Raw genomic sequence first — 24,143 nt, forward strand, 5'->3', positions numbered from 1 at the left:
GCTGCCTTACAGCGAATGCAGCGCCGGAGACTCAGGTTCGATCCTGACTACGGGCGCCGTCTGTACGGAGTTTGTACGTTCTCCCCGTGACCTGCGTGGGTTTTCTCCGAGATCTTCGGTTTCCTCCCACACTCCAAAGACGTACAGGTTTGTAGGTTAATTGACTGGGTAAATGTAAAAAAATTGTCCCTAGTGTGTATAGGGTAGTGATAATGTGCGGTGATCGCTGGGCGGCGCGGACCCGGTGGGCCGAAGGGCCTGTTTCCGCGCTGTATCTCTAAATCTAAAAAAAATCTAAATCTAAAGAAGACAAAAGGGTGTTAGTTACGAAGGAACGAAGGGGAAGTGAAATGTAAAGCCAGAGGGAGGAATATAGGTAAAAAGTGGATGAAAAGGTGTTATGATCCTCTTGTTCTTGTGAAAAGACATGAGTAACCCAGCATAAACTTTCAAGTAAAGCAATCCATCATTTTGCTTTAAAAGTCAATCTGAAGAATCTGGTTGCTTGGTACCATTTAATCAGCACTAATGTAGGTTGTTATTCCATTTCAATCACACAAAGGTACTGTGGGACAAATTGCTGCCAGGCCTAACATGAACCATTCAGGAAGGTCCCGACCACAAAACGTCACCCGTACATGTTCTCCAGAGATTGCCTGACTTGTTGAGTTACTCCAGCACTTTTTGTTCTTTTATGTAAAACAGCATCTGCAGTTCCTCATGTCCATGTTCTCTATTGTTTATGTGGCATCGGTTGTTGCCATCGATTGGAATGCAAAATACCAACCTGGCTGAGATATTTGTCAGAGGTGAAACTAACATGATTAAAGAATTTACTGAGAGAGAAACTCTTACAAGTTATGTACAAGTAATTCAAAATTTAGGCTTAGAACTGTATAAAGTGCAGTCAGCCGTCTGAAATTATGAGTAAAGTCTGGTTTCCATATAACGACTGTTTTTGATAAAGGCATCAACACAAGTGGAATTGATGTTCAAACAACCAAATATTTAAATATAATAAAACAACAATTAATACATTAAGAACCGGACCCTAATAGTGCAAAACTTAATTCCGTAGTGCAACCAAAACAAAGTACACAGTAGATCATAGTTGCTGAGGTTCGGCGGTGGTTAGTGTTGTGCAGTGTTCAAGAGCCTGATAATTGCTGGGAAGAAGCTGTTCTTGAACATGGAGGCTCCTGCAACATCTTTCCGATGGAAGGAGCAAATTGAGAGGCCAGGATGGTGTGGGCTTTGATGATACTGGCTGCCTTTCTGAGACAACGCCTCCTGTAGATCCCTTCGATGCTGGGGAGGTCAGTCAGTACCTGCAATACCCACCACTATCTGTAGCCACCTTCATCCACAGGCATTTGAGTTGCCAAACCAGGCCACGATGCAACCAGTCAGTACACTCGCAGTGTGCCTTCACTGAAGGTATTGGAGGGATCCCTTGTTTTTTTTGCTTACTTCCTGCTCAAACCAGGCAACATTTCCAGGCATTTCTGTTAGTTTATGGGTGAGGAATCTCCAATCATCAATATGAGATCAAACTGTTTCACTAAATCAATAGAAGAAGCTGTTCAAGTCATTGGTGAGACCACACTTGGAGCTCTGGTCGCCCAGCTATAGGACGCATGTCATTACATTGGAAAGGGTGCAGAAGAAATTCACCAGGATGTTTTCACGAGAGAGTTAGATTTAGCTCTTAGGGCTAAAGGAATCAAGGTGTCTGGGGAAAAAGCAGGGACGGGGTACTACTTTTCTATGTCTCTATTTTTCTTTATCTGGGCTAGTGGGTGAGTTGCAGGGAGAGGTGGAAAGACTGGGCCTTTTTTCCTTTGGAGCATTGGAGGCCGAGGGTTAATCTTTTTGAGATCTACAAAATCACGAGGGGCATGGATAAAGTGAACATTCACAGTGTTGTTCCCAGGATAGAGGATTCTAAAACTAGAAGGAATAGGGTTAAGTGAGAGAGGAGATTTAAGAGGGATCTTAGGGCCGACTTTTTAAACTCCGAGATAGTGACCTGCCAGAGGAAGCTACTGAAGTGAATACAATTACGACTTTTAAAAGACATTTGGACAGATATATGAATAGGAAGGGAGTAGCCCAATATGGCAACTTGATCAGCATGCACTAGGTGGGCCGAAGGGCCTGGTTCTGTCGTAAAGAGCTCTATGACTCTGAGAAAATACCCTTCCTCTTTAATCACTTCCTTTTCAATGGCAAATATTCACCATTACAACACTAAAGGTTTCCGACATATCTCATCAATCCTCATTCCCATCTTCAATGTCTAACATTGACTTTCATAAGAGAGTCAGACATTATCTTTCTAACCCTAGACATGCATTAGATTTCTGGCCTTATGCTGCTTTGATCGTACAAAATTATGCCATGCATCAGAGGGGCATATTTTGTGCATGAGTAACACTGTATGTGGTTTACGTCATATTTAGACAGACAGCTTCCTCCAAAAATATCCACGTCAGTTTTCATAAGTGAACTCTCAATAATCAGATTTCGAGCACTTCAGTTAACAATGTGGTTCCATTTTAGCATTATGAAGAAGCACAACACTTCAACTGCATGGGTTAAGCGCTGGACTGATGCTAATCATTTTATTCAGATGGAAAATATGACAAAGCTTGCTTTAATTCTGTACTGATGTTGTGATTGTTTGTTGCACGTCCCTGGTGGTGTCACTGGCTTTAGATGGGACGGTCTCTTTGAAGAGACCAATGTCGGATTAATCACTGGAAATAAAATAGCCTTCCTGATTGTCGGCAATGTATTGCCTTATCTCCCCCAAGCTGATCCTCTGTCCCTCTCTTCCCCTCCCCTTCCCAGTTCTCTCTCTATCTTCCTGTCTCCACCTATATCCTTCCTTTGTCCCGCCCCCCTGACATCAGTCTGAAGAAGGGTTTCGACCAGAAGCGTCACCCATTCCTTCTCTCCTGAGATGCTGCCTGACCTGCTGAGTTACTCCAGCATTTTGTGAATAAATACCTTTGATTTGTACCAGCATCTGCAGTTATTTTCTTACATCCCCAAGCTGACAGTCTCTCTTCTTTACAACTGCAGAAGGTGCTGACATCTTTCCTGCTATGACCCATGGAAATCAATTCATCTGTTGTGATTCAGCTCAGTGGCTTCTCCTGATAGAGTGTCATAGAGTTATGGTATCATACATTACTGAAACAGGGGCTTCGCTTACTATCAAGCACCCATTTACACTCATCCAAAACTAAAGTTGTGAACACTACCCAGTCCATCACCGGCTCTGACGTCCCCACCATCAAAGGGATTTACCAGAATCGTTGCCTCAAAGAGGCAGCCAGCATCATCAGAGACCCACACCACACTGGCCACACACTCGTTTCACCCCTGCCATCAGGAAGAAGGTACCGGAACCTGAAAACTATAACGTCCAGTTTCAGGAAGTTTCTTCCCTACAGCCATTTGGCTATTAAACACAACAAACTCAAATAAGCTCTGAACTGCGTAGACTATTAAGACTATTATTGTTTTATTGCACTATTTTTGGTTTTTTTTGTGTGAACATGTGTGTGTGTGTGTGTGTGTGTGTGTGTGTGTGTGTGTGTGTATGTGTGTGTATATATATATATATATATGATCTATATATATATATATGTGTATTTGCGAGTATATGTATATATACATATAGGAAGGATGTCGACAAAATGGAGAGGGTACAGAGGAGATTTACTAGAATGTTGCCTGGGTTTCAGCACTTAGGCTACAGAGAGAGGTTGAACAGGTTGGGTCTTTATTCTTTGGAGCGTAGAAGGTTGAGGGGGGACTTGATAGAGGTTTTTAAAATTTTGAGAGGGACGGACAGAGTTGACGTGGGTAGGCTTTTCCCTTTGAGAGTGGGGAAGATTCCAACAAGGGGACATAGCTTCAGAATTGAGGGACAAAGGTTTAGGGGTAACATGAGGGGGAACTTCTTTACTCAGAGGGTGGTGGCTGTATGGAATGGGCTTCCGGTGGAAGTGGTGGAGGCTGGCTCGATTTTATTATTTAATAGTAAATTGGATAGGTATATGGATAGGAGGGGATTAGAGGGTTATGGTCTGAGTGCAGGTAGATGAGACTAGGTCAGGGAGAATGGTCGGCGTGGACTGGTAGGGCCGGACAGGCTTGTTTCCATGCTGTAGTTATATGGTTATATGGTTATATATACACACACTGAAATTTTGTTCTCTCGTTTATTATATTGTTTACAGTGACCTATATTTACATACTCTGTTGTGCTGCTGCAAGTAAGAATTTAATTGTACTATCTGGGACATATGACAATAAAATACTCTTGACTCTTGACTAATCCCATTTCTATTTTTCTGATTTTCCCTTCCAAGTGCCCCAGATTCTACCGTTTACCTGGATACGAGGGGCAATTTGCATTAACCTATCAACCTGCTTGTCTTTGGGAGCGTTGTGACTTGTAAACTAAGCTGCCTGGAGCCTGAAGCTGGTCGATATAAAAGTCTTTATTCGTCATGAGAAGCAAACATTCTCTTGAAACCCTATTAGTAGAATCTCCCAAACTCAGAGTACATCAGGTATTTGTGCTCTTAAGATCAAAGATAGCAGCAGGTCATTCATTACCAGTTCAATAGCTGCAATGATATTGCTCACTTTGATATTTAAGTCTGACAAGAGGTTCCATTGAACTACAGACTGTAGCTGTCAAGACAGCCCCTGACTATCCAAACACCTTTACTGGGACAAAATAATGAATCTGGATGATCTAAAAGCTTCTGAGGACAGGGAACCGGGACACCCAAAACTCATGTTGTGATGGCTGGCTCTTTTGAGTGAACAAATCCCCTAATTGTTGATAAATAGTTGATAGATGGACAGAAATGCCTATGATCTAAGCGCTGGAGGAACTCAGCAGGTCGGGCAGCATCTAGGGAGGAAATAGAGAAGTGACGTTTTAGGTTGGGATTTATTCACAAAATGCTGGAGTAACTCAGCAGGTCAGACAGCATCTCAGGAATGGGCGACGTTTCGGGTCGAGACCCTTCTTCAGACTGATGTTCAGTCTGAAGAAGGGTCTCGACCCAAAACATCGCCCATTCCTTCTCTCCTGAGATGCTGCCTGACCTGCTGAGTTACTCCAGCATTTTGTGAATAAATACCTTCGATTTGTACCAGCATCTGCAGTTATTTTCTTACACATTTAGGTTGGGATATTTATTTGGATTTTTTTTTCATAATCAGAACAAAAATCAGTATGGTTTTACTATCAGAATTGATAGTAACAGCCTGGATATTGTTAATCAAGGTTTTCACAGAAATTGTAGAGGTTCATAAGTTCTAGGAGCTGAATGAGGCCATTTGACCCATCAAGTCCACTCCACTGTTCAATCACAGCTGATCTATCTTTCCCTCTCAACCCCATTCTCCTGCCTTCTCCCCATAGCCCCAGACACCCTTACTAATCTGAAACAACTCAGATCACTTAAGTCTGAAGGAGGATCTTAACACAAAACGTCACCTATTGACGTCCTTCAGGGATCTTGCCTCACCTGTTGAGTTACCCCAGCACTTTGTGTCTTATTTTGTAAACCAGCATCTGCAGTTCCTTGTTTTGACTTTCTATGTCATTTACTCAAGTGACCATAGTCACTCATGCTTATTTGACAGTAGTCTAGAAATGTGGTGTCTTAAAATGAATGGTGCTTACCATTCTACAACTCCCACTGCTTTTTGTCGGCTTTAGTGGGGAATCCGGTAAGAAGTGGGCTGTGGCTTTCCTTTGACGAGGTAGGATTAGAGTTTGAGTTGTGCAGGTTTGTTTCAAGAATTTGCTAATTGTAGGAAAGCAGCTGTTCCTGAACCTACTGTTGTGGGACCTCAGGCATTTGAAGAAGGGTCTCGACCGGAAACGTCACCCATTCCTTCTCTCCAGAGATGCTGCCTGTCCCGCTGAGTTACTCCAGCTTTTTGTGTCTACCTTCGGTTTAAACCAGCACCTGCAATTCCTTTCTACACCTTTCTACACATGGTCCAGCTCCTCAGCTTGGTGTAGGGGGCCATCTTCTCATGGCGGTAAACTTGTGCAAAGTGCAGGAGACCACCAACTGCTCAACTTAGGAAACACACCAACCATCTCAGCAGCCTCTTCATTTGACATCTCAGAACGCCGGCTGGGAGACTTGTTCGCACTCAGTGCCCTTAGTTTGCCGAGCACTTACCCCCCAGTGATCGAGATTATTGTACGATCCTTCCCTCTTCCTTCCAGCTCCCCTTTTGCTCACTAATTTTCCGTGATTGTTAGGTTTCCTTTAGTATCTTCAGAAGACAGATAAAGAAAATGTTCAAAATCTGTGTCATCCATTTCCCATTATTAATTCTGCCCTCATTCTGTAAAGTAAGAACATTTAATCTAGCTCTTCCTTTTTACATACTCATGTAAGCTTGTTATACTTCAGGAGTCAAAAGTCAAGAGTGTTTAATTGTCATATGTTCAGACAACAGAACAATGAAATCCTTATTGGCTGCGGCTTAACAGGCCCATAAATGCAATAACAGAGAGATAAATATATAATGATTAATAATGCAATAAATTAATAGCAGTAACAATAGTAATAAGAGTGGAAAACCAAAGTCTGTAGTGCAGCCAAATACATCACAGTTTTGCGGTATGTTAGTGGGTTCTAGGTTAGTGTGGTGCAGGGTGATTCAAGAGCCTGAGGGATACTGGGAAGAAGCTGTTCTTGAACCTGAAGGTCACGATTTTCAGGTTCCTCTACCTTCTTCCCAATAGAAGCAGAGAAATGAGAACGTGGCCAGGGAGGTGTTGGTCTTTGATGATTTCAGCTGCCTCTTTGAGTTTATTAGTTTATTCTCATAATGTGTTTTCTCCCTCTTTTTTTTCTATTTTAGTAATCCTTTGCTTTTTCTAAAATATTCCAATCTTCTGGCCTACCATTAATCTTTACGATGTAATTTGTCTTTTTTTGCTTTCAAATTGATATAACCTTTAACTTCTTTAGTAAGCCACCGGGGGCTCATTCTTTTCAGATGGTTTTTATTTCCCAAAGGAATACATCTTTGCTAAAGCCGGAATTAAAGGATTGAAGGAATCAATGAAGGATGTAGGCTTGAAAGGCATTGAGGAGATAAAGAAAGACCAGACAGTGATTTATAAGTGAGAGTGAGTATTTTAAAACTGCCTGACATGGGACGTGTATATCAGCAAGCATGGGGCATAGGTTAAATATCTAGTACCTCCTCTGTGCAGAACCATATATAGGTTTGCGGGTTAATTGGTCTTTGTAGGGGAGGAGGCGAGAGTGGGATAACAGAGAACGAGTGCGTATGGGTGATTGATGGTCGACATGAACGTTATCAATAATAGTCAAGAGTGCTTTAGTAGTCACGTATGCACCTGCATAGTGAAATTCTCTTTGCATATATTACACATGCGAGCGCCGTCATTATTGGCGCCGTTTTTCAAAGTCCAAAGTCCGGTCGGCCCAAGTGGGCCGAAGGGCCTGTTTCCATGCTGTATCTTTCAATCAATATGATCATTAATCTCTGGTCCCAGGGACTGGCCAGCATTAATACTGTGCAATTGACTGAAGAAACCTAAACAATACTATCATTCGACAAAAAACCTTGTAAAGACTCAGAAAAATACACGCGTGTGGAATTTGTAGACTGTGGGTAGGTTGCCCTGATTAGATTCTTGCGCCCCATTGTTACAGAATTACCAAATTTGGTCCACAAACAGGGCTTTACCCCTTGCTGATTTCCACCAGAAAGATATGAGCCACTTCTCATGCATTGGGAGATATCTGGAAAAGCTCCATAATGTCGTTGCGAGAGCTTTTATTCTGAAATGTGACTGGAGTGCTGCTAGGCTTTTAACAAAATTTTACCTGCAGTGGAGCTGACCCTGAAGCTTTCAAATCAAATGTTTTAACAAAATTCCCAACACCTAACTGGTGCATCATTTGTATTGTCCTTGGTTTACAGGCGCTGCACTTAACTTGCACTTTTTATCAGAAAAACAAAGCAACAAGTCTGACATTTATGCCTCTATTTAAACAGTAGAAGTGAATACTTAGGAGGGTTGCATTAAGTTGTCATATACTAAAGTCATATAAAAAAAATACCCAATCTGATATCAGACAGCAGAAGACTGTTAGAAAGAAACTGTATATAAAGATGTTTATGAACTTTATTGTCTTTGGATGTTTAAATATACAGAAGAGGAACAAGCAGATATAAAATAATCCAGTATATCAAAGTACATCAAGAGGTTAGGATTTAGATGGTGTAGTGTTAGAGTTTCTGCCTTACAGCGCCAGAGACCCGGTTTTCGATCCTGACTACGGGTGCTGTCTGTATGGAGTTTGTATGCTCTCCCCAAGACCTGCGTGGGTTTTCTCCGGGTGCTCCGGTTTCCTCCCACAGTCCAGAGACATACAGGTTTGTAGGCTAATTGGCTTGGTACAAATGTAAATCGTCCCTAGTGTGTGTAAGATAGTGTTAGTGTGTGGAGATCGCTGGTCGGTGCGGACTTGGTGGTCCTCAGGGCCTTTTTCCGCACTGTAACTCTAAACTCTAAAACACTAAAAAGAAAATTTATGACAAGTATATTTATAACAGATATCCGGAAAAAAATCTCCTGCACTTACTGAGAGATGTATGTTGGATTAATCTGCCATGTAATGTAATAAAGACAAAACCACTGGGTTATCCAGAACATAATTATATCATGTGTTAAGGAGATTAGTGTCCCTCCAGGATGTGATTGGTGGTCTAAATGACCTCTTCTCCAACATATGTTCCTATCAAAAAATATGCGCTGTACATCTGCATAAAGCATATCTGATAAAATTACAGTAGTTACATGAAATATAGGTTGCAAATGGAAAGCAGTCAAATAATTTATTTTGGATGAATTGAAAAGAGTTTAAACTGGAAAGAGTGCAGAGATGTATAGGGATATCACCAAGACTTGTAAGGCTGAGCTATAGGGAGAGGTTGCAAAGACTAGGATTTACTCCTTGGAGTGTAGGACACTGAGGGGTGATCTCGTAGAGTTGCATACAATTATAATACAATAGACACAGAGAATGCACAGAGTCTTTTACTCAGGGTAGGGGAATCAGGAGCTAGGGGTAGAGGCATAAGGTGCCTCTAAGGTTCCCCTCTAAAGGGGAAAGATTTAATAGAAGTCTGGGGGGGCAACTTTTTCCCACAGAGGGTGGTGGGCCTGTGGAAAGAGTTGCCAGAAGTAGTCGAGGCAAGTACTATAATGGCATTGTACAGGTACATGAACAGGAAAGATTTAGAGGGATATGGGCCAAATGCGGGCAAATGGGACAAACTTGATTGTGGCATTTTGGTCGGCATGGATGAGTTGGGCCAAACAGCCTTTCTTCCATACTGTATGACTATAACTATTACTGTTCGTGTATTGTTGAGTTTTTCTGCTTGTTTGAACTCCAGTTTCATCGCATCAAGCAGAGTGAAACACAAGAGATAGGGAGAAATTCCATTTGCTCTCCTGCAGCAAAGTAATTTAAAGATAATATCAGCAGCTGATGTTGTATTGTATTAGTCTGCTCCTTTTTTCATTTCCCTTACCAGATATCAGTAGTTTCTCTGAGCGAGAGGGAATTACGTGCCTGGAAATACTCAATTGCCAAAAGATTTAAATTGGAGGCTTAAGCTGGTTTGGCGTGCAACTAGTGTGAAGGTGGTCAAACTAATTTCACAGCGAACAAAACACAAAGTGCTGGATTAACTCAACAGTTCAGGCAGCATCTGTGGAGGGAATGGGTAGACAATGTCTTTTTGGGTCTGGGCTCTTCTTCAGACTGATTGTAGTAAGGTCGGGGGGGGGGGAAGCTGGCAAAGAGGTAGGGGCAGGACAAAGCCTGGCAAGTGAAAGGGTGGATACAGGCAAAGTGGGGTTGATTTGCAGATGGATGGATAAGTTCAAGAGATGAAAAGGAGACAAAAGGATATCGGACAAGGAGAGAGGAGGAGTGAAATACGGAGCTGGGATATGGGTGCGTCTGTAAATGCAGCACTCAGTCGTGTGACTGAAGGTCTCCAAACTGCCAGGTTATTTTCCTGTTTTTTATGTAATATTCCCATTGTTTTATATCCTGTATTTTAAGTAGTATAGACCAAGTGGAACCTCCCTTCCCCCCCCCCCCCCCCTCCATTCACCCACTCCCTCCCCCCTCTCTCCCATGGAGATAGATATTTAAACTTTAAAATGTAAAGAACTTTAAAAATATAACATCAATTTCAATTAAACTTCTTCCATTAACACCAAAGGGACAGCGGTGAGTAAGGTGGGCCTAAAATTGTCGCGCTATCATGTACCATTTTGGCTGTAGTTCAGGAACAAACAAACGAGAGTTTTAGTATATAGAAAGATCATGGTGTGTAGCCAAAATAATGAGATAAAGCGAAAATAAATTAATCTGTTTTTACAAAGAAAAATATCAGATGTGTCCCTGTGATTTCTTGCCTTTTTTTGTGACATTTTTCAAGCAGGATTTCATCAAATCCTTAGTCTAATTTATACCAGAAAGATTACATTCATTTTGCAATTAAGTAACTCTAAACAAGCCAAATTCTGATTATGGTGATGATTTTTTTTATCATTTATCACCCGATAAGATGGTATTCTGATGCCCCAAGTTTTTGCAGCACAGCGTGAGTAGTGGTGTCCATTTGGTCACGTGTGAAATGTGTGAATTAATAGCAGAGTAACCGTTTTTATATTTATTGTTTCTTTTTTTTATTGTTTACATTTTGTGTTCAAGCTTTCCATTGAAATACTTAATAATGAATAGAATTTAAAATCATGAACTAAAAATTAGTTTGGTCACCTATTTTAGCGATGTCTCATTCTGTTGGCTCCCTCCGTTAAGTGACATTGTGAATGCTATTTAGAGTTATTTTTTGTACTCGTCGCGATTTAAACAAAAATTCAAACAACGCGGTTATAATGACCCTGACTTGAACTATGGGCCTCATGGTGGGTGAGGTGCCGACATTTTGTAAGGGACCTTCGAAATCAGTAAGTGTCCCAAGCTCTTAAGGTTAGCAGAGTCGGGGGGTATGGGGGGAAGGCAGGAACGGGGTACTGATTGAGAATGATCAGCCATGATCACATTGAATGGTGGTGCTGGCTCGAAGGGCCGAAAGTAACACCCCTCCCCCTTCCCCCTCTCTCTTTTGTCCCCACCTTGGAGTGCACCCATTCCCTCATTGTGCCACCCCTCTTCTCCCCCAACCCTCCATATCCCCATCCACCGCCTACTCCTGCACCCATTGTCTATTGTCTTATATGTTCTATAAATATTTTTTTTGTCTCGTTTTTTTTCAAATTTTGAAAGCATTTCACTCCTCTTCTCTCCTTACCTGACATGGCCAAAGTTTTGGTCGATTCTGATCACAGATTAGCTCAAAAGGATCATAGGAAGGCCCATTTTTCATCCTGTGGTATTTCATTACGATTTAATACATTTCAAATTTGGCCACCCATGTTACAGGTCGGTACCCTTATTTACGGAAACACCCGTATGTAAATATAAAGGGTGGCATTTCGGTGGATGGGGACAGGGAGGGTTGGGGGAGAAGAGGGGTGGCACAATGAGGGAATGTGTGCACTCCAAGGTGGGGACAAAAGAGAGAGGGGGAAGGGGGAGGGGTGTTACTTAAAATTGGACCCCAGGTACTTTCCCTAGCAACTGCAAGAGATGCAACACATGCCCCTATACCTCCCCCCTCAACTCCGTCCAAGGACCCGGCAGTCTTTTCAGGTGAGGCAGGGGTTCACTTGCACCTCCTCCAACCTCATCTACTGTATCCGCTGTTCCAGGTGTGGACTCCTGTATATCGGCGAGACTAAGCGCAGGCCTGGCGATCGTTTCGCTGAACACCTCCGCGCAGTCCGCCTAAACCTACCTGATCTCCCGATTGCTCAACACTTTAACTCCCCCTCCCATTCCCACACAGACATTTCTGTCCTGGGCCTCCTCCATTGTCAGAGTGAGGCCCAGTGCAAATTGGAGGAACAGCACCTCATATTTCGCTTGGGTAGCTTACACCCCAGCGGTATGAACATTGATTTCTCTAACTTCAAGTAGCCCTTGCTTTCCCTCTCTCTCTCCATTCCCTCCCCCTTCCCAGTTTTCTGACCAGTCTTACTGTCTCCGACTACATTTTATCTCTGTACTGCCCACTCCCCTGACATCAGTCTGAAGAAAGGTCTCGACCCATTCCTTTTCTCCAGAGATGCTGCCTGTCCAGCTGAGTTACTCCAGCATTTGTGTCTATCTTCGATTTACACCAACATCTGCAGGTCTTTCCAGCACATTGGGGATTCAATGTTCATTCCATTAGGTTTTAAGCTGTCTGAGCAACCCAGCAGTATGAACATCAAATTCTCTGGTTTGCTTGAACTTTAAACTTCGTAGGGCGCAGGCTTTCAGAGACAGACCATGTTCTCACTGACAAACTCTGTTCAGGAGCACTTGCAAAAGCCTTGGACTGTTTAAATTGTCTCTAAGGCCAAAATACATTCCTCCCATGGCCATTATACGATTTAGAGCCAATGAGCCAAATGCAGGCAAATGGGACTGACCCAGGAAGCCAAATTGGTTGGCATGGCCAATACTTTTAGACTTTTCTTTACTTTTTAGACTTTAGAGATACAGCGCGGAAACAGGCTCTTCAGCTCACTGAGCCCGTGCCTACCAGCGATCACTCCGTACATTAACCTACACACACAAGGGACACTACTTACAACTTACCAAAGCCAATTAACCAATAAACCTGTACGCCTTTGGAGTGTGGGAGGAAACTGGAGCACCCGAAGAAAACCCACGTGGTCACAGGGAGAACGTTAAAACTCCATACAGACGGGATTCATTGTCAGGACCGAACCCGGGACTCTGGCGCTGTAAGGCAGCAACGTTACTGCTGTGCCACTGTGCCACCGACAAGCTGGGATGAAGGGGCTATTTCAGTGCCGTACAGGTCTAAAATGTATTGACCAGTAATGGTAAAGTTGCAGGGTGCCCTGCTCCAGACAGGTGTCTGATCTTGTAACAGCACAACGCAATGATAATGGATCATTCACCATGTTCTTTTACAGCAGATTCAGATTCGCCAGGTGGCTCGGCAAAACATTCTGCTGATACGTGGATTTTGTTTTAAAGTGCTTTGTGGGCTGCTTAGTACTGAACAAGACAAAGGGATGAAATAACTATCTGTATGTTTCCCCCTAATCTGAATTATGATATGCAAACCTTGAATAATGCAAATCAGAGAAATTCTATACGCTGTAGAATTTCTCACATTTGTTAACCTAGTTCTAAAATGGCCCTTCGAAATCATCAATCCATTAAGCCAATGGTCTCCTCTTGACAGTATCTGCTTGTCTGTAGAATAATTCACAAGAGAATTCACATTTGATGTTGCAATCCCTCTTTAAAGGCACTGCCTGACAAGCACATTTAGGTAAATTTATTGACATCAGTGATATTGAAACATTATTCTTCATGTCCCTTGTTCTACATTTACTTTTTGACTTAACATTAGGCTGTTTCCTTGCATTTTTGTTGCTTCATTTAATACCTTTATGTGGCCATCTATCATGTACTTATAAGGTAAAAGAGCATACGAATTTCTGGTCTTTCCTGTATAATGCAGCTAATAGGTGTTGGCAATTAGACTTCTGTTGGTATCTCCATGAAGATCAAATATGCCTCTTGTTTGGAAATGACATGAGGTGATTGTTGTTGACAGTTTTACTATGTGAATCTCCTTCCCCCCTCCACCCCCAAGTCTCAATTCTTACCTGACTGGTTTCATTAGTTGTTTGCCATTTTACTGGTGTTGGAGGGGAGTGTTTCATCCTGCATGGGGTATTAATCCTATCACGACCAGTCAGAGAGGCAGCTGGTGACAGCAAATTGCACTGATGTGGGTTATAAAGTACCGCAGAGCACCCCGCCGCTTCAGCAGAAGGAAGGGAACAGTGGGACATGGTTTAAAGAAGATGCACTGTTAAATAAAGTAAGTCTCAGAGAGGGGTCGCGTTCAGGAATATAATTAAAAAGGACATTAGTATTGCAAGGAAAGATGGTGGCTGGATATGTGGATATTGCTGCAATGTCATATCAACCTGTAGATATTTAGCTCGGACAACAATTTCAGAGCAGGTTGGGGCTCTTAATTACCCGGATTTCAAATTAGTTTCGGATGCTCCTTCTGTCCTTCATTTTAAATGTAGTGTTCACATTTCAGCAATTTTTATAGCAGCCCCATATGCAAAATCTGGCAGGCTCAAATTTTGGTTCAGTGCAAAGTTGGAGTTGTGAACATATAGCAATGGAGTTTTACAAAAATAAGACATTTGTTAGGATTATGTACAGCACTTTACTTACACTTGGTTGTTTTAACTCTGTCAGCAATGTATTCAGGGCTCAAAGGATCCATGTCTAGTTTATAACTCATCTTTTCCTTTTATCAAATGGACATATACATATCTGCTGTGGAATTATTCAAGTTTCCATCTTTAATCCATATTACCAGGATTTCCTTCTGAGCTTATTGATTGCTGCACCATCTGTTGTGTTTGCGTGTCATGCCAGGTATACTGATGCCTGTATCAATCATTTTTTGAAAAGAGTCTGCAGATATCTGCTTTATTGTACAATTCCAAAGAAGTTTTGATTCACTTTTGGCACGCTGTCATGACCATCTTCTTTAGTAAAAAGAAGGAATGATGTATCATGACTCATCATTTAGTTTTAGAGATACAGCACGGAAACAGGCCCTTCGGCCCACAGAGTCTGTGTCGACCAGCGATCACCCATACACTAGTTCTATCCTTGATGCCAGGGACAATTTACAGAAGCCAATTAATACACAAGCCTGTACGTCTTTGAAGCCGGAGCCTCCGGAGAAAACCCATGTGGTCACAGGGAGAACATACGAACACCGTACAGACACCACGTGTAGCCAGGATCGAACCCAGGTCTCTGGCACTGTAAGGCAGCAACTCTATCCTTCCTTGTACCTCCATATTAACATCACAGATCCCATACACCTTCGATGTGAAGTATGTGATGTGAAGCTGTTCTGTGATCTTGGGTACAATCGCACATGTGCAATGTAAGTATTAAAACAGGCTTCTCAGCTGAAATGGAGTTGCCTGCTTTTAGCACACATCAAGCAAGCAGGCTGGTTAAGAAAAAACAATTAGGTGCTCGGCGAAACAGTTTCACCCACATGAAGGAACTGGTAAATCATCAGGTCTCAGATCAAGCAGCCTCAAGGACCAAAAGTGGTGCTACAACAAGGCAGAGCTTCAATCCCTGTGACATCCGAGATTTAGCTCAACTATAAAACCCCTATTCCCATGCCTAGTTTCAGAAAATGTGGTTGACTCTTGTTTGTAGATTTAAGAAGAAGTGAAGGACTTATTGAGTATATAAGTGCATGCTGCTCACTGGACACCAACTGGGATGGGGAATGGTAGCAAAACCATTGATCTCTCCAGGTCAGCCCACTGTTAAGGAGTCCCCAGTGTGCCACAGACAAGCGTGAGGCTCACTGTTTGGTTGTTTTGTTGCTATTACACTGTTTTAATAAATGTTTCATTTAAAATTTCATATTCTCTCTCTCTCCAAGTGTTCTCTCTCCATTATTGATCTGAATCCTTGAAACCGGCTTGTACCATCACATGTCCCACTGGGTTTTGGGTCATGTTGTGCACTTCTCCTACAAGCAAATCATCACCTTATTCAAAACCATGTTCTTTAATCACCTCAGTGGAATGTCTGTTGTATATCTCAGCCCAGATATCAGGTGTGCATCGCAAAACCATAACCTCCTCAATCACAGGCAAGAAAGATTTACCATTTAATCTTCAGCAGTTTCTATGATGGATATGGCTTTCTAAGAGGGAATATTGGTGGTGTGCCTTTCATCCTTTGCTTGAACAGAAGTAATTATGTAATTAACAAAGGAATGATTGGGTTAAATTGGTCTCCTGCAGCATTCTCTGTCACCATGAGATCTGGCCCTTCAGTTGTGATCTCACAGTGTGGGATTGTGATAAAGCATCAAGAATTGGCAGTAAAATGGAGACACAAGAGACTGCAGATGCTGGTATCTTGTGCAAAAAAACTGCTGGAGGAACTCGGCATGTCAGGCAGCGCAGGCAGATTTATTTAGCCAGAGGTGGTGAATCTACGGAATTCATTGCAATGGATGGCGGTGGAGGCCAAGTCATTGGATATTTGTAAAGTGGAGATTGATGGGTTAGTTTGGTTTATTATTTTCACGTTTACTGAGGTAGAGTGAACAGTTTTTTTTGTTGTGTGCAATCCAGGATAAAGTGAATAACGCTCAGTGAAGATAAAGTCCAGTAACGTCCGATTAAAGATAGTCCAAGGGTCTCCATTTAGGTAATGGTTGGTCAGGACTGCTCTGTAGTTGGTGATAGGATGGTTCAGTTGCCTGATAGCGGCTGGGAAGAACCTGTCCCTGGATCTAGTTGATTAGTAGGGGTGTCAAAGATTACTGGGAGAAGGCAGGAGAATGGGGTTGATAGGGAAAAACTGATTGAATGGGGAGCAGACTCGATGGGGCAAATGGTCTGATACTTCTCCTATGTCTTATGATCTAAGGAGGAGAATGGACAGACGATGTTTCAGCTCAAGACCCTTCGTTAGTCTGATTAACAGACGTCATTTTGTGTCTTGACCCTTCTTCAGTCTAAAAGGTCCGGAACCACATCGCCATTTGTCCATTTCCTTCCACAGATGCTGCCTGACCCGCTGAGTTCTTCCAGCACTATGTTTTCTGCTCAAGAATTGGCAGTGATGCATAAGCATCACCCTGGTTGTTTGAATCAAACAGTCGACTTGAATAGACAGAAAAAACAATCTCACTTTTCTGCTCTTTTCCTGCTCCCTTTTAATATCTTTCTGCTTCGTGTATTTAGCTAATTCCCTTCTAAATGTTATGATTGAGTTAATTTACAATTAACTTCAGTAATGCATTCTATATTCTGAGGATTATGTATGAATGGATTTCTTCTAATCTCCTCTTTAAGCTTCTTAGACTAATCCTGAAGTTAAATACATGCTCTGTTACTGGTTCATCAGTCACTGGTAATCATCTGTGCACTGTTCATTCTCACACAGCTGCTCATAATTTTGGATGAATTTTGAGTTAATACAATCCAAGGTTTTCCAAAGTATCTTATCTTTCGACTTATTTGCAATTCATAAATACATGAGCAAATTGCTGGGTATCTTGAGTCGAATTTCAGACCGTGCCAAACGAATACATTTATTAGTCGATTGGTGTAGTGATCAGCTGATAACAATGCAGAATTAACAGTACTCGGTATTTGATTGATTGATTGAAAGATACAGCATTGAAACAAGCTCTTCACCAACCCCCCCCCCCCCCCCCCCCCCCCACTCCCCTCCGAGTCCACGCTGGCCACTGATCACCTATTCACACTAGTTCTGTTATCCCACATTCTCATCCACTCCCTACACACTATTTCACAGAGGCCAATTATCCTTCAAACCCGCATGTCTTTGGTATGTGGGAGGGAACCAGAGCACCTGGAGGAAACACATTTGGTCACAGGGAGAATGTGCAAACTCCACACAGAGAGCACCTGAGGTCAGGTTCGAACCTGGGTCCCTACGGCTGTGAGGTAGCGCCTCTACCGGTCGCACCATTGTGTGGCCACTTATGTGCCGTCACCTAATCGACATGTCTTGTTTTTATAATGGGATCAATAAGGAGACAGTATCAGTCATTAGGGTCAACTGTACCAATTTACTGCACATTTATGATGTTCAAATGTGTCTAACATTAACATGTTTCGGTACTTATTAAGTAAAATAAGTAAAATTCAGTCTGAAGTAGGGTCTCGACCAGAAAGGTCACCCATTCCTTCTCTCCTGAGATGCTGCCTGACCCGCTGAGTTACTCCAGCATTTTGTGTCTACCTTCGATTTAAACCAGCATCTGCAGTTATTTTCCTACACCAGTAAAATAAAAGGTCATTTTTGAAATTCAAATCTGCTTGGAGCATTTTAAAACCTCTGTCATTCTGCTTTGCAGGAATGACGTGTCAAGCAAGGACATCGTACACGGAAGACGAAGTTCTTTGGGGCCATAGATTCCTTCCGGTCATGTCCTTGGAAGATGGCTTTTTCCGCGTGGACTATTCCCAGTTCCATTCCACGTTCGAGGTGCCCACTTCTCCGTACAGCGTAAAGGAACAAGCGGAGAAGCTTTCCGTGACATCGCTCAGCGCCACCCCTTCCATCGGCAACCACAGGTACAGAAAGGAGAGACTCTTCTCCCTGGATTGCGTCAGTACCCTGGAGGAGACTAGACTGCCAGCCAAGCTGCAGAAAATGAGCTCCTGCAAGGAAGAGATGCAGTTGAGGGTCCTGAGAATGACTGCAGATATAGGAGAGAAAACATGCAGCACGGGGGATCTCCCTCTAAAAGTGCAGCAGATAAGTTTAATTGCCGACATCGCTGATGTTGAGGAAAGACTCCCCCTGAAGCCCTTCCATGCCAATTCCGAATCCATCACCCAATCGACGGGCGATCTGGCCCAGAGGGCGGATGCCTTACAGCCTACAGGGTCACGAATGGAGGGCAATTTATCTGGCAAGCTGAGAAAAATGAATTCTGATTGCCTCATTTAGAAGCGGACAATGGAAAAAGGCACAATCTTTCTTGGAGGTGATCTGCAAAACCTCAGAGATTTAAGACTCGCATTGAAATGGATCGAGCTGCTTTCTGATTTAAATACACCTAGTTAATGTTGGCTTGTAAAATCACGTGACTACAATGTTTTAACTTGAAGGACAATATGAAAGTATGTGTTGTATACGCTTCATAGTCAGAATACCCAGTTAGCCTAACGTAAGGATAAATATGAAAGAGGAATGTGTTGTTTTTCTAGAGCAGCCCAATTGAGCTATATTGAGCCAAGTTTACTTTGGGTTAAAATCTTGAGTAAAACTAATTTGTCTAGCTCTTCTTGTGGATAGATTGATAACCTATAATCATCTATCATCAGTCTGAGTCACACTGGTGAGCAGGGCCCTAAGGTTGATATCTAACCTGTGCCAAGTTAACCTATCTCAACTACATGAAAGTGGAAGCTTAAAACTGATTTTACCATCCTATGGCTAAGGAAGAGAAAAATCAGCCCGATCTTCACTTCCAATTGAGGTCTCTCATTTTTAATGTAGTGTTCTTACTATTGACTAGATTCAACGACATTAGTGAACTGAGGTAAAGTGAAAAGATTTTTTAAACTGACTGGTTACTGCAGCAATTCCACCATGTCAAACCATCTCCACGTTGTGTCCTACCTAAAGCTATACTTTTTCTTAGTCGGTCAAGGAAATGAAGCTTTATCAAAATAAATAGGTAAGCAAACATTTAAATTTCATACTGAAAGTAACAGAAACACTGGAACTTGTTCAGTCATCAATGTTCGTGTTAGAAAGATTAGGACACTTGCCTGCGTTTGGCCCATATCCCTCTAAACCTGCCCTATACCTGTAACTGTCTAAATGTTTCTTAAACATTGCGATAGTACCTGCCTCAACTACCTCCTCGGGCAGCACGTTCCATACACTCATCACCCTTTGAGCGAAAAAGTTCCCCTTCAGATTCCTATTAATTCTTTCCCCCCCTCGCCCTACACCTATGTCCTCTAGTTCTCGATTCCCCTACTCTGGGCACGAGACTCTGTGCGTCTACCCGATCTACTGATCTTTAACAAGAATGCCAAGTTCTCAGAGACAGTGTTGAGCAGATTTATTACAATGGTGTCAAGAATAAAATAACGATTTCAACATTTAAAGGAAACTAAAAGAGTTTGTAACAATTTGAAGTTTTCAAAGCCTTGAAGCTTTTATGAAGGTTGTTACTGGACTAAACACAAAGAAACCTGCCACTTGTGCAAGGCTTGATAAATAAAGGATGCAACTTCATAGTAATTAGCAACGAACCAGAAGGGCAACTTGATTTTAAAGGTATTGAATACCTTTACAATTGGAATACGATTGTAGAAAAAGCTGTCAAGACAGATTTTAAAATGTTTTAAAACGGATTTGAAGCAAGAGCAGGAGTTTGGGGTTGGGATGGAGGTGATGAAATATAGAAACATAGAAAATAGGTGCAGGAGTAGACCATTTGGCCCTTCGAGCCAGCACCGTCATTCAATATGATCATGGCTGATCATCTAAACTCAGTATCCCGTTCCTGCTTTTTCCCCATATCCCTTGATTCTTTTAGCCCTGAGAGCTAAATCTAACTCTTGAAAACTTCAACTAATTTGGTTGCAATGAGGTTGATGAGGTTGTAATGCAATGAACAAGTCACAAGGGTGACAAGTGATCAGATAAGTGTTAGCTCTGCTGCAGCAAGAGCAAGTAACAGGTCTGCATTGTGTTCAGGATAGACAAGTTAACAACTCTCAGTCAGCTTCAGTGATCTGTGACCACAGGTGAGAATATTCGAGACTAAATATATTTTTAAAGATCTTAGCTGAATTTTTTTTTAAATCCTGTAGTTACACAGTGTAATTTGAATCACGACACCATGATCTGCTGATGCTGGAATCGTGAGCAAAACACAAAGTGCTAGAGGAACTCAGCGGGTCAGGCAGCTTCTGTGGAGCGAAGGAATGGGTGATAGAAACATAGAAACATAGAAAATAGGTGCAGGAGTAGGCCATTCGGCCCTTCGAGCCTGCACCACCATTCAATATGATCATGGCTGATCATCCAGCTCAGTAACCTGTACCTGCCTTCTCTCCATACCCCCTGATCCCTTTAGCCACAAGGGCCACATCTAACTCCCTCTTAAATATAGCCAATGAACTGGCCTCAACTACCTTCTGTGGCAGAGAATTCCACAGACTCACCACTCTCTGTGTGAAGAAATGTTTTCTCAACTCGGTCCTAAAAGACTTCCCCCTTATCCTTAAGCTGTGACCCCTGGTTCTGGTTCGATGTTTTGGGTCGAGACCCTTCTTCAGACTGGCCGAAGGACAGGCCGAAGAAAACCAGTCTGAAGAAGGGTCTCAACCCGAAACGTCACCCATTCCTTCTCTCCAGAGACGCTGCCTGTCCCGCTGCATTTCTCCAGCTTTTTGTGTCTATCTGTGGAGGGATTGGACAGACTGAAGAGGGTCCCGATTGAAACATCATTTGTCCTTTCTCTTCACCAATGGTGCCTGACCCGCTGAGTCCCTCCAATCACCCAGGACTCGAGGGCTTTAGCTATTGGAAGAGGATGGGCAGACTAAGACTTTATTTCTCAGAGCACACGAGGTTAAGATGCATAAGATACATCTCAGTATAAGGATGCATAAAATTATGAGTGGAATAGATGGGTGGAATGCACAGTTATTTCCCAGGATAGGGGAAATCAAGAACTGAGGGAATAGGTTTAAGGTGAGAGGGGATGATGAAGATTTCTATGCAACTTTATCTCACAGAGGATGTTGGATACATGGAAAAGCTGCCAGGGTAGTAGTTGAGTTGGGTAAAATAGCAACATTTAAAAGACATTTGGACAGGTACATAGATAGGAAAGCTGTGGGGATATAGGTCAAATGCGGCTAAATTAGAGTAGCTTGGATGGTCATCTTGGTTGGCATGGAGGAATTGGCCAAGTGACCTATTTCCATGGTATGACTCTATAACTGTCCATCTATCATTGATCACTTCTCATCCCCTTCCTGCTTCTTACACCCTTTGAGGAATCAAACTCATAGCCTGACTCTCTGAGAGATTTTTTTTTTGGCTTCATTTTAAGTTGTTAGCAGCACTTAATTCTATCAAAAGTCTAGGTTGGTGTGGATATCATTTCCTCTGGACGGATAATCATTCTGGTCCAGTGGGTTTCATCACGGTGCTCCGGTTTCCTCCCACATCCCCAAAACATGAGGGATTTGTAAGCTAATTGGTGTCTGTAAATTGTCCCTTGAGTGTCGGGATGCGAAAGTGGGATAACTGTTCACGTTATTCACATTATTTCCTTTATCACGCTCGATTGTAGTCATGTATTGTCTTTCCGCAAAAGATGTAGGATAAAGATGAGGAAAACAAAAGGTTTGCAAAAGGTTGTGTGCCGTTGCATTTCTCACCTCCTGAGTGCAGTAGTGTTTGGTCACTGAGTGTCTTCAAGGCTGAGATGGATAAGGTTTTGAACATTGGGAATCAATGTGTGTGAAGATCTGAAGGGATGGTGTTCTTGAGGTGATCAACCATGACCTTTTTGAATGGCAGGGCACACCACAGGGACGTTCTGTTGCTATGGTTTACATTCTAAAACAATCAGGGGAATTTGACAGAGTGCCAGCTACCAAGTTAAGCTATTGAAACACTTCTTATTGAGGTTCGGAGAGGAAAACCAAATGACCTTCTTCACAAAGAGGTGAATGTTTGAACAATCTCATCAGAAAAAGATGCCTGCGATATATTTGAATAACACACAAAGAAATGGAATGAAGCTGTAAGCTTGGTGGTGCAGCGGTAGAGTTGCTGCCTTACAGCGAAGGCAGCGCCGGAGACACAGGTTCGATCCCGACTACAGGTGTTATCTGTACGGAGTTTGTACGTTCTCCCCGTGACCACATGGGTTTTCTCCGAGATCGTCGGTTTCCTCACACATTCCAAAGACGTACAGGTATGTAGGCTAATTGGCTTGGTGTATGTGTAAATTGTCCCGAGTGTGTGTAGGATAGTGTTATTCTGCAGGGATTGCTGGTCGGTGCAGACTCGGTGGGCCGAAGGGCCTGTTTCCACGCTGTATCTCTAAACTAAACTAAATATCCATTAGTTTGCCATTGAAGAGACAATTAGTTCTTGCTGGAAACTGAAAGGATTAAAGCAGCATTTTACAAAAGAAACGTTACATCGATTCATTTTGTTGAATTTACTTATGTCTTTTCAGCAATATTTCATTTATGGTTATGTTGAGTGAAGTGCTCATTTGATTTAAACTGTGGCCCAAACTCCGTACCCAACACCAATATGGGAGCACCTTTACCAGAGGGACCGCAATATATCAAGGTGGTAGTTTACCACCACGTCTCCAGAGCTTTTAGAGATGCACAATAAATACTGGCCTTGTCAACAATGCCCAGATCTTGGAAACGGAATACATTTTTTAAAAAGCTTCTATTAAATAAAAATCCTCCTAAAATTGCTGTTCGGTTATTTTCTAATCTAGGTTTTTTTTGTTGTTGGAGTCAGTCTACAGATCCAAACCCAATGATAGCAAGGCCCAGGGAACTATAGAGCCTTTCCAATCAGAAGTGGAAAACCTCACCATGGAATCATCTTTTCTCTAACATTGGAAGGCCGTTAAATATCAAACAAGGGATGTTTGCATTTAAAAGTAATGTAAAATGAAAAAAACGGAATTGAGAAGTAATGATTTAAAACAGTTGAATGCATTTAAATTAGCTCAATGAAACACAATTAACTCAAACATACATATAAATATAAATTGTATCCCCACCCTTCCTTGTAGATAACAAACTGTTGGAGGAACTCAGCAAGTCAGGAAACATCTACAGTGGGAATGGATAGGTGACGTTTTTGGTCGGGACCCTTCTTCGGACTGATGAGGCAGGGTGAGAAAGCATGGCAAGTGATAGGTAGGTACAGGTGAGGGATTGGCAGATGGTGGAGTAAGTGACAAAGGCGAGAGGTGAGAAGGAAACAAAATGGTGTTAGATAAGGAAATAGTGAAAGAAGGAGTTAAATGTAAAGCTGAAGAAAGAGAAGAGATATATGAGTGGTGGGGGGGAGGGAGGGAGGGAGGGAGGGGGGGGGGGAGGGAGGGGAAAGAGACGATAATGGGAAATATGGACCTTGGGGATGATTGGAATGTTTCAAGAACTGATCATAAAACTTTTCAGAAATATCCAAGCCCTGAACAAAGTGACGACACAATTCCTCTAGTACTCTAGTAATCCGGTTGGCAAACCAAATGTGTCATTAGAAACTGCGGTCTCCTTGAACTTGAACTTCTCTATGACTATC

At 42.4% G+C, this 24,143-nt stretch overlaps 1 protein-coding gene across 1 annotated transcript in view; it reads left to right on the forward strand.

Moving 5' to 3' along the window:
- LOC144607472 (G protein-activated inward rectifier potassium channel 1-like) overlaps positions 1-23,880 on the forward strand; it is a 62,909-nt gene extending 39,029 nt beyond the window's left edge. The window contains exon 3 of the mRNA XM_078424332.1: positions 18,175-23,880. Coding sequence (XP_078280458.1) covers positions 18,175-18,773 — 599 coding nt within the window. The 3' untranslated portion in view covers positions 18,774-23,880. The remainder of the gene's footprint in view (positions 1-18,174) is intronic.
- The last annotated feature ends 263 nt before the right edge of the window (positions 23,881-24,143 follow it).

Source organism: Rhinoraja longicauda, chromosome 29, assembly GCF_053455715.1.
Source record: "Rhinoraja longicauda isolate Sanriku21f chromosome 29, sRhiLon1.1, whole genome shotgun sequence".
NCBI lineage: Eukaryota > Metazoa > Chordata > Chondrichthyes > Rajiformes > Arhynchobatidae > Rhinoraja > Rhinoraja longicauda.